Below are 12,153 nucleotides of genomic sequence, written 5' to 3' on the forward strand. Positions count from 1 at the left end.
ATCCCTAATTCCATGTCCAATTTCGTGGTCAAAATAAAAAAATATTAAATTCTAGGTTTTTCTTCATGATTTCACTTACCTTATGTAGCTTGATGAAATCTCCTCAAAATAGCTCCCCAAATTCGGCCATCCAAGTGCAAGATGAGAGAAATGAAAGCTAAGTACTGATTTAAAAATAAGTCTGCCCAGGTCCTTCTTCTTCGCGATCACGAAAACACCCTCGCGATCGCGAAGGCCAAAAATCAGCTGCGCAAAAATCCTCCTTCGTGTTCGTGACCAACATGTCACGTTCGCGATGCCTCCAGGTCCTGGCGCTTCGCGTTTGCGGTCATTGCGCCGCATTCGCAAAGGCTTAACACCTCTAGGCCCCCAGCTCACCATCCTTCTACGCGTTCATGACTCTCTGTCGCGTTCGCAACGAGAAGCTTAGTTCCTCCTTCGGGTTCGCGGCCCCTCTGTCGCGTGTCAAAAATCCTTTTTCGTGAAAGCGTGAGACCCTTCGCGTTCGCGAAGGGCAAAACCAGATACCAGCACTATCACCAGCAAAACATGGGGAAATGACCCGAAATTATCCCAAAACACGCCCGAGGCCCCCGAGACCCCGTCCAATCACACCAACAAATCCCAATACCTTATCCGAACTTATCCAAAGGGCTCGAAACACCACAAATAACATCAAATCACGAATCGATGATCAAAATCCTTCTTTCAACTTTCAAACTTCGCCGAACGCGTCCGAATTATATCTAAACATCTCGACATGACGCCAAGCTTTACGTACAAGTCCTGAATCATGATACAAACCTATTCCAAGGCTCAGAATTTCAAACGGACATCGGTAACGCCAAAGTCCACTTCATATCAAACTTAAGAATATTTAAAACCTTCAAAATGCCAACTTCCACAATAAGCGTCGAATGCTCCTGGACCACCCGACATTCAAACCGAACATACGCCAAGTTCGAAATTATCATACAAACCTATTGAAACCTTCAAACCTTGATTCCAAGGTCGTTTACTCAAAAATAAACCTTGATCAACTCTTCCAACTTAAAGCTTCCGAACCAATTCCGACCTTCCCGAAATTTAATTCTGACCGCACGTACAAGTTATAAAACATGAAGTGAAGCTACTCAGAGCCTCAAACCGCCAAGCGCGTATCTCAAAACGACCGGTCGGGTCGTTACATTTATGAAAAATAACTGATATTTCTATAGCCTAATATTGAAAACAAACAAATAACATAAAAATACTTTTATCAACAAATATAAATCAAATAATTTGAAAAATTGAATCTTTTGGTCTTTAGAAATGATGAGGTTGGTTTTATAGCAAATAGAAAAAAATTAATAAGTGACAATGTAAAGTCTAAAAATAACTGATGTTGAGTTAATAAATTAAAACTATTAACTTAATATATAAAAAAATGTAGAAGTTGCCATTTTTTTGCCGTATACAAATAATAATAATAATAATAATAATAATAATAATAATAATAATAATAATAATAATAATAATAATAATAATAATAATAATAATCTTCTTTAGAATACATTTCGTCTTTCACTATTTCATCCTTATTATTTCAAGTTTGTATTTTACTAATTTAATTCTTAATACTAATTATAAATAATGCTATTCATTTTTCTTACCGCTAATGCTTTTCTTATGGATACAAATTTATGTATCCTAAGATATTTGTTAACCTGAAAACTAATTTTACTTATATGAATTTTAAAAATAATTAAATTGAATTTTCTTGCTAATTAGTAATTTAAAGACTTAATTATTTGTTCTCAGTATTAAAAGAAATAGTAATTGTTTTTTCATTCAAGTTCTTCATATATTATCTCATTCATAGTTTTAAATATTTAAGTGTAATTATAATTTTATCCAATAAAAAATTTGTATATTTGAAGAGTAAAAAATTAATCTAATATTTTACTTTTGAATTTTTGTTTTTATTAAACTATCAACTATTTCTTTTTCTCTTTTAATCTTTTATATTCTTAACTATCTAGTAGTAATTTGTTCTTACCATTGATCAATGTAGTTTTCAAATATTATACAAAATTATATCTAGAAAGCTAAAATTTATGTAATTAGAATTTCAAAAGAAAGTATGACGTGTATTGTCATTGAATAACATGAGAAGTTAGAAAATGAAGTCCATTCAAATCCATTTACTTCTCTAGTGTTATATCGTTAGCTTGGTTTAGATTTTCATGCTTAGTATCTAATAAAACATACATAAAATAATGTTCTAAAATATTAATTATAATTACAATTTTATTTAACACTTTGTTGCACTAATTGTAATTAAAGAATATTAATTGTTTGAACTTTCTTATTTTTTCTTACTTTTGTAAAAGTAAATATAGATAGAAAAAATTAGTTGAAAGTTGAATATTTTTATAATAAAATAAAGACATAAAAATGATATTTTTCACTAGCCATCAAGATAATCTACTACCTATATCTAAGCATTAAGTTTTCTTTTTCTCATAAAAGAAAATATTTTGTTTATTTTTTCCATGTGTATAGCATGCGTTAGGCCTCATTACAATATTACATAGAAGTTCAAACAAGGAATATTTAATGTGAAATTTTTTAGTTGATTTGAAACTCCTAATATTAAAAAATAATGCACAAAATTAGTTTATTTAGAGCTCCTAAATATGGGAAAAATAATTGAATGACTAATTTTAGAGCTCCTAAATATTAGAAAAATAATTAAATGACTAATTTTAGAACTCCTAAATATTAAAAAAATAATTGAATGACTTATTTGTCTAGTGTGAAAGTGAAACTATTTGTTAAACGGTAAAAAAAACAAACGACGTTTTGCTAATTGGTTTTGTGCTTTTAATATAGTATAAATAAATATAAATAGATATATGGATACAAATAGAAATATTGATAACATTTTTCTTTGGTATATATCGATGTGCATGTTTCTTTTGTAAAAATAGCACAGACTAGCCAGTTTTCGGACTGGTCATTCAAAAATAGCTAGCTTTGCAAAATCATTGAAAAATAGCCACTATTTTGTTGCAACAGGGACCGGTCCAGCATAATATACTGAAGATCGATGCACCTGTGTATGAACTTCCAGCATATTATGCTGGAACTCCAACACGCGAAAAGTTCCGGCATAATATACTGGAGATTAGAGCACCTGTGTATGAATTTCCAGCATATTATGCTGGACCGGTATATTATACTGGAACTCCATTATAATATGCTGGAGTTTCAATATACTTATGCTGGAACTCCAATATATTATGTTGGAGTATTTTCTGGATTTTGAACAGTGTTTTCGTTCAGATTTATCTTTACATGAAAAATGGTTAAATTTCGATTACTTTTGAAACTATGACTATTTTTGAATGACGACTTGTAAATCAGACTATTTTTGAATTTCTCTAATTTCTTTTAGGATTTCAAATCTGGGAGTTTAATTTAATAGTAATGGACAAGAGGCATCTTGGTTGCTTCAGTCACGATCTCATGTACTTTGCTAAAGAATATGCTTTTGAGGTATTAGGAGTTAGGACTTTAACCAAAAAGAAAAATACTTTATATTTGTATTAATTTATATGATGCATTTTGTTCCGTTTGAAAAGGAGCAATACATTCCTATATTTGAAAAGTATTTAACCGTAAACTTTTAATTTTTTTTTAAAGGTGAGAAATAAAGTAGTAGACAGTATAGGATGACTTAGACATGCATTTTATTTGAAAAAAAGATGAAGTGTTGTGAGTGAAATAAAAGTTTTCATCCAAAACTATCCTAACCGAGATTTTGGTAATTTGAAAAAAAAATTAATTTTTTTTCGAAAACTAATCATATTCCACTAACAAATAATATTTTCAAAAAAATTTGACTGCCAAAATCTATGACCAAAAGGAAGCTTAATTTTGGTTATTTTTGAGTGATCCTATTTCTAAAGTCCAATGAGCAGTTTTTTATTGAATAAAATTTCTGATTTTCATTGAAAAAAGAAAAGAAAAAAGCTTTCAATTTTACTTTTAATGGGGTAATTTAGATCACCAAATTTTAAATGTCTTTCATCCTATCTTAGTTTTCATTACTAATAAAATCATCACACGTAATTAGTATAAATGAATTATAAAAACGAAATAAATCAAAAAGAAACTTTTTAATATAAAAAATAGGAACATAACCCTTTGTTGGCGTTTCCTTGTTCCATCATCAAAGCATACTTGTCATATTTTAAAAATAGAGTTCGTCATCAACGCAGTCTACTCCTCCTCTTGCCATTTTAGCTTTAAGTATAGAAGAACCCTAACTATCGGAGTAGATCCAATCTCTTTATTAATTTTGTGTGTCGAAAGAAAAAGATGGATGAAGAGTACGATGTGATAGTGCTTGGCACAGGCCTCAAGGAATGTATCCTCAGTGGTCTTCTCTCTGTTGATGGTCTTAAGGTTTTTTCATTTATGATTTCTGATTCTTATTACTTATATATTACTTACAGTTTCCCCCTTTGTATTAGCTTAAAGATGTTTATCTACTTTTGATTTCTTCGAGATCGGTTTCATCCTTTTGTTTGATCTATCTTGTGGATTTTCAGTTTTCCTTTTTCGGATATTCTTTTTTTTATCCCTCAGTTTCTTTGTGCTCTCGCATTTACTTTTCAATGGTTCATCACTTGCCATATCAGAATCCCTTTTTCCATGAGTTTCACATGTACTTGCCATATTTCAATTAGAGCTTAACTTCTAGGTGTAAAAGATACTTACACAATCAGGTCATTTTTAAGGTAATTACAAGTTAATCTCAGGATAAACATTTATTGTTAACCTGATAAAAATGGTAACGAACATGTAATAAAAGATAACAAGAACAATAATGCCTTAAAGCATTATGCAATTCAAATCATACAATTGACTATCCACCTATATCCGTATGCTATATTTCCTTTGCAAGGTTAAATTTCTTATAAGATTGTTGCATCTCTTTTGCGAAATGTTGTGAATTTGTCTCAATTGATCTTAGTTGTTTATGCACGAGGTAGAAATATAATACAACAGAGCAAATAAAATGTACATGTCAATGGATGATGCCAATATCTTTGATCAACCAAGCCTCCTGTCTGTACAAAGAAAGCAAGGGGAGATACTATCAACTAGAGCAATTTATCACTTTCTTTATCTTGATGTCTTTTTTTTTTCTTTTTTGTGAGATATGCTTGCTATCTTATTTTACTTGAAGTGTCTCAGTAATTACTGCTCCTTACATGTAAATAGGTTCTGCACATGGACAGGAATGACTACTATGGAGGAGAATCGACATCCCTCAATCTTGTGCAGGTAAAGGTCCTCTAATTATTTACAAATCGTGTTTTCTGTTTTTGACATGTGTCTGATGGAGTTTTTGGCTTTCAGCTCTGGAAGAGGTTCAGGGGGAGTGACAAGCCTCCACCTCAATTGGGTTCGAGCAGGGATTATAATGTCGACATGATCCCTAAGGTTTTCCTCTTCCTCTTTTGACTATCTGCTTGATGGAAAACTCTTGATTATGTATTGGTGTTCTAACTTAATGGTTGGAGCAGTTCATTATGGCTAATGGTTCACTTGTACGAGTTCTAATCCACACCGATGTTACAAAATATTTGTACTTCAAAGCGGTTGATGGAAGCTTTGTGTATAGTAAAGGAAAGGTACACTTCTTTTCATTCTTTTAGTGTTGTCGTGAGATGTCAGCTTTTAGTTTCAAGACTATTCGTTTATCTAACCTACAGTTCTCATTTACTTGATGAGTAGGTCCACAAGGTGCCTGCCACAGATATGGAGGCACTTAAATCTCCTTTAATGGGCATTTTTGAGAAACGCCGTGCACGGAAATTCTTTATCTATGTTCAGGATTATAATGAGAGTGATCCTAAGACACACGAGGGGATGGATCTAACAAGAGTGACAACAAGAGAGCTTATAGCGTAAGCTCCTGAACTTCCTTATTTCTTCCGATATATTAGTTGAGGCCTTTCGTGTCTGAGATAATTGTTGTTAAATTGTCTTAGATTTTGTATCTTTTGTACCTGTTTATTATGAGCTTGTGAGAAGAAAGTAGTGAGTACAATTTTGTTATCTAAAAGAAAAGGAAACTAGTGAGTAGAATTAATGGTAGGTGCCTGTAAAATGTCTGATTTGTCTTATGCTTTCTTAATGTGTCCTGCATTAGTTGAGGAAATTGGTTATTGTCACCTTAATATGGTTTTAACAATCATCACTTCATGAGCTAATTATTGGAGTTGAGTTAGGTCCAAGGTCCTTTTTTATTTAACCGAGAGATCCAATGCTGACGCATGGTTCGGAATTCAATGGATAATTGACCTGCACATCTACCCTACTCCACGTAAACACCAAACTTTTGTCTGCTGCAGGGCTGAACTTGTGACTACGCCTAATCCACATATCACGAGCTGGACTCTTACCACTAGACCAGAATGGGCCTTATTTTTCTAACATGCTTCTGTAGTGGTGAGATGATCTGAGATTAGAAATTGTTGAAATCCTAATATTTAATCTCTCATGTGTTTTATTTAATGATCTTTTGATGTTCTGAAATTGTCAATTTGTAGAAGTTGGCATCAAAAAGTGCTCGTCAGCATTGCCTATAATATATTGTAATTTATTTGTAAACCCCCGCGTTCTGCTGCTTATGATATTTCTTTATTTTATCAGAAAATATGGTCTTGATGACAATACTATGGACTTCATTGGTCATGCATTGGCACTACATAGAGATGACCGCTACTTAGATGAACCTGTGCTGGATACAGTGAAGAGGATGAAGGTGAATCAAATTGTTCCTCCTTTGAATTCTTAAGCTAGTGGTATTTAAAATTCCATGTGCTTATGTCTGAACTTTTGTTCCATGTAATGTGACAGCTGTATGCTGAGTCTCTTGCACGTTTTCAAGGAGGATCACCTTATATCTACCCTTTATACGGATTAGGAGAGCTTCCCCAGGTACTACCTTGAGTTCCTCCTTAAATTTTGTATTTTCTGCTTTTGTTATTATTAGTCATCCTCCATCATCTTAAAAAAGTGTCTTGAACTTTTTTTTTCCTTGATTAAATCATTTCTATTTGGTGTATCTTTTGCTTAACTTAGGCATTTGCTCGACTTAGTGCTGTGTATGGTGGCACCTATATGTTGAATAAACCTGAATGCAAGGTACAATTTATATTTCTGTATTGGCTGTGTATAAAAGGTATCTTTGATTTTTGTCCTCAAAAGAATGTCTCCTCAAATTCCAGGTAGAGTTTGATGATGAAGGAAAGGTTTGTGGTGTCACTTCAGAAGGAGAGACAGCTAAGTGCAAGAAAGTTGTATGTGATCCTTCTTACTTGACCAACAAGGTAATAAATGCTCTGAGCTGATAATTTTAGTGACTTCTTAAATATAATATAGCCAGCATGTCTTATTTAGCATTCCATTTGGCCATTCTCAGTACAAGGAGAAAATACCATGTTGTACAGGAGGTTGGTCAAACTTGGTGGAACTTGGAAGATAATGGATGACTCAAGTAGAGTCACGTAGACGTCTCGGACATAAATTTTACACCAATTTGGTGCTTAATGAAATTTTAGAAAAGGCCATTGTCCGTGTATATCACAATGAACGCGTGGACAATGTAGCTTAGGAGATGTCAAACTACTTACTATTGGGATGTCTGGCTTATTCATTTAAAGTGGTTTTGATAGATTAATAAACCCAAGGCATTTATTGCAGGTTAGAAAGGTTGGAAAAGTTGCAAGAGCTATTGCAATTATGAGCCACCCAATTCCTAATACCAATGATTCTCACTCGGTGCAAATTATCTTACCGCAAAAACAATTGGGCCGTAAATCTGATATGTAAGTTTTTCTCCAGTATCTTGCAAATAATTTATTTTGTGTTTAGTCTCAGGGGAGAGCTAAAAAGCTAAACAAATGATTAGACACCAAAGCTTACTCTTGAAACAAAATTTAGCCCCGTCATTAGACCTGTTTGATCCTTCTTGATAGCTGGTGTACTATTGCATGGATAATCTTCATTTTTTTGGTAATTAATCATTTTATTTCTCATCAAGTAAAGAAATTACAGCCATAGCATAGAAATCCACACGTATAAATGATAATCTTCATTTTACTAGGTAAACTTTATTCAGCTTAAAGTCATAACATTTTATCTTGCCCTGGTTGAGTGAGCAATTTTCATTAAATTACAAAAAGATGTATTTTTAAATATTTATTAGAAAAGAACAATTTTTATTAAATTTAGATTAGAACAATTTTTATTAAATTTATCCTTAGGATGTATGACGACTAATTGCATTTTAATTTCTTTATTCTAACTATAATGATCTCACAATTTAATATATATGCAACGTTTGCCATGACTTTCTTTCACTCGCTCTCTATCTGATATATAATGTTATGTGACTTATAGTTTTCGACATTTGGAAGAACTTAAGTATCATAACGATGCACTCCAATTTTCCATGACTAAATTTTCTAAGTTCGTTCTCTTACATTGTGATACATTGTGATACTGTTTTACTTTTACATTTCAAAGCTTATATTATTTTTTATGACTGATTCCCTTAACTTGATGTCTTCTGTTGTTTCTTTAATTTATTATCAGTGGTGGGGGTGGGTGATTAGATTCTTCCTATTGCATTTATTTTTGGGCAAGTGTCTTAAGTCCAACCCCACCCCCCAACCCCCCGCCCCCCCCAAAAAAAAAAAAAAGAAAAAAAAAGAAAAGAAGCGAGGGAGTTAGTTGGCTTAGGCACATTCCTTTTCTTAACTGTTCTGCCCTTGTAATCCCATTCCATCTTTGCATAGATTGTTGCTGGAATCGGTATGTTTTCTGTGCCATTATAAGTAAAATGGTAATTTGGCTGAGCTTGACATGGTTGATTATTATAAATGGATCCTGGAAATGGCTCTTCAGCTTTCTTAGGTTTCAAATTTCAATGCAAAGTTATCTATGCGCAATTGGATTCTCTTTAGGTACTATTGAGGGGAATGTGATTGTGCAGACACTCTTGATAGACAGCACATCACTAGCGTATTTGTTTAGTTGATTTCAAGTATTTATTGTATTTGTTATTCAATGTCCAGAACTGCATAGAATGATGGTCAGAGACGTGGAGAATACCAGCTTTTGTGCATTGTTGATCTTTCCAACTGTAATCAGCTTCCTCGAGTAGTAGAAACATGGATTATAAATCCGCGCTGCGACTAGTTATTGTATCAACAGACATTTTACAAGCAATGAATCATTGCTTGGGAGTTCTGGTGTAGCATTGAACAAACAACTAATGCAAAGAATCATAAGCATTAAACTTAATGATTAGTAGATCCGCGAGAGCCCCTAGGGCTTAGTTCAAGTGGCAAAGGTTGAGGGACTTGCGACTTAGGTAATAGGTTCGAGCTGCCCTGCGAACTAAGCCTGATATTTAAGTGGAGAAGGGTAGAGTGGTGGGCCCAATATTCCTGAGTTCGAAGGCAGCGGTTGGTCCTAAGGGTTGGCCCTAGATGGATTTCTCAATCATCAGAAAGAAAAGGAAAATTAGCAGGTCTGAGAGATGATCTTATTGCTGATTGGCATTAGTGCCACTACTATTTCTACTTATTATGCTTCTAGAGAAGCTAGACCCCACTTGTGGAACTCCTCTGGGGTTGTTGTTGTTATGCTCCTACAGAAGCTATTCATCCTTGAAAATGTTTGTTCTTCTGACTTGGTTTGTAAAGAAAACTTAATCTTTTGGAAATAAGTGGGATCTTCTTACTCATGCTTGAATATTTGTATATTCAGGTACTTGTTCTGTTGTTCTTACACTCATAATGTTGCTCCAAAGGGCAAATTCATTGCATTTGTCTCAACAGAGGCAGAAACTGATAATCCAGAGAGTGAACTCAAGCCTGGCATTGATCTTCTAGGACAAGTTGATGAGATCTTCTTTGAAGCATATGACAGATTTGAACCTGTCAATGAACCCTCATTAGATAACTGTTTTATTTCAACTGTGAGTCTCTTTGAGTCACTTCTGAATCTGATTGTTATAAAGTCTACCTAGCATGACATGTCCAGTTTTCTGTTTGAACAGAGCTATGATCCCACAACTCACTTTGAGTCGACTGTTGATGATGTGCTCAATATGTATACCTTGATAACTGGAAAGGTACGTTTTAGCATATTCTGGAAAACATTGAACTTGTTAAAGGAGGTCAACCCTTCGCTCTCTGCCCATCCTTTTTGACATTCTGCAGAATGCATCATTTTTCATGTCCTATTGCTGAGCATTTATCTTCTTACGTATCTCTTAGTAAATAGAATAAAGGAAACGATTTCGGTAATTGAATGCTAATTTTGGTAGATCAAAAAAAGATAGTACGATAAATTAGTTTGTCATTTCTTTTCTTTCCTTTTTTTTTTTTAAAACTCTTTGTCGGTTGGGAGGGCGGGGGAGGATATAGTACTTTGCATAAACTTGATTCATTTGGTAACACCCCTCTCTGCTAGTTCAGTACACTTTCATATCTTTTCTTGATGTCATGCAGAATTCAAGTAGTATTGAGAAGGGATCGCTGTTCATGGAAAGTAGTTTAGCCTCAGCTCACGTATCCCCAGAACAGTAACTCTAATTGATTCCTTATTTGAAAGAAACAATAACTCTAATTGATTGAAATTTAGGTCTTGCACTGTATTTTGGTACTGATACCTGAGAAAGGGAGGACGTATCATCATTGGAATTTTTTTCTAATAATTTGATGGTAGCCAGACTGTCTGTCCCAAAATGAGTATTGACATGTTCGTCCCTCATTTGTGTGTGGGAGACGGGGAGAATTGGCTGCAGTAGCAATGGTCATACATGTATAACTTTCCCTTTGTTCTGGAGTTCCATAGTTGTTGATAATGGGACAAATTCTACATCAAAGTTGAATAAGTTAAAGGGAGTGCTGCTGAATACTGTAGCTGAATCCTTGATGAATAGTCTGTTTCTGACAGGGTATGACAAATTGCTATATCAAGTAAGGTTAAGGTTCAGTTCTGATAATAGATTCATAGATTGAGGGTTTTTACTGGCATCCCTAGTTACTTATGTAACAACAAAATTGCTCCCTTTCCCTTCTTTTTCCTTCCCCCTCCCCCCTCCAAATCTCAATTATGAGAAGCATGCATTATGTGATGCTGGTATAGAGTTTCTTTTTGATCTTGAATATTTTTTTATCTTAACAACTTATGATTGATGGCTTATTAAATTTTTTTATGCCCAATGCTTGGGTTTGTGAGGTGCGATGTGACTCTAGGTAGAAAGTTTATTTGGATTAAAATAGGATCCGGATAACATGATACTTTACCTTCAAAGGCGGAGCTTCTGTATCTGAATACCCTGCATTATACTTCAGTTAGCATTCGTTATTACCTTCCATTTCTTGTCTTCCCACCCCTTGGTAAAAGATGTATTTATTTTATGTGGAGGACCTAACCGAGATGACTCAATTGCTTTCTTCAGGTTTTGGACCTCAATGTGGATCTAAGTGCTGCAAGTGCAGCCGAAGAATGAGAAGTTGCTCTCTAGTCCTCATGTACTTCGACGCACTTTGCGCTGGTTTATTCCTTGATGTGTAACAAGATTGTGATGGGATTTGATGTAGAAATGGACTCATTGTACTGTTTTCTCTGTTATGAGTTAAGAGTTGATGCCCTTCTTGTAACAATATGCTTTTGTAATGCTCAATAACATCATGTTTGTTGAAGAAGTTGATGCATGTATACGTGGGTTTATCTTGCACCTGGCTCCTTTTTCTTGTCGATCCCGTCGGAGTTTTTAAGATTTTTGATATTCTGTATTTGATTATCGTGTTATATACTAAAAATAAATTACGATAACCATGAAAACATTGTATTTTTTGCGGGTTTTTTTTTCCTTGATAATGTTGGAGAATACACCTTCACTTTTGTCCTGAATCATGCTTTTCCTTTGAGTCCATTTGGATTAGTTAAAAAAAGTGACTTATGAGCACATGCGTTTAAAAGCACTTTTAAGTGCTAGAGTTAGTTTATAAATAAAATTTGGATAGAAGTGTTAAAACTGAAACAAACTGTTGAGGTGTTTGGTTGAAATAG

The 12,153-nt window shown here is 33.9% G+C and overlaps 1 protein-coding gene across 1 annotated transcript; it reads left to right on the forward strand.

The window, feature by feature from the left end:
- The first annotated feature begins 4,190 nt into the window (after positions 1-4,190).
- LOC107822292 (guanosine nucleotide diphosphate dissociation inhibitor 2-like) lies at positions 4,191-11,818 on the forward strand. The gene is made up of 13 exons (XM_016648824.2): positions 4,191-4,452; positions 5,275-5,337; positions 5,413-5,496; positions 5,580-5,687; positions 5,791-5,963; positions 6,712-6,823; positions 6,919-6,999; positions 7,144-7,206; positions 7,290-7,391; positions 7,765-7,889; positions 9,838-10,048; positions 10,130-10,204; positions 11,540-11,818. Exons 1-13 carry the CDS (start codon positions 4,366-4,368, stop codon positions 11,588-11,590), a joined length of 1,335 nt encoding a protein of 444 aa, XP_016504310.1. The 5' UTR covers positions 4,191-4,365; the 3' UTR covers positions 11,591-11,818.
- Positions 11,819-12,153: the final 335 nt, after the last annotated feature.

Source organism: Nicotiana tabacum, chromosome 8 (assembly GCF_000715075.1).
Source record: "Nicotiana tabacum cultivar K326 chromosome 8, ASM71507v2, whole genome shotgun sequence".
Lineage (NCBI taxonomy): Eukaryota > Viridiplantae > Streptophyta > Magnoliopsida > Solanales > Solanaceae > Nicotiana > Nicotiana tabacum.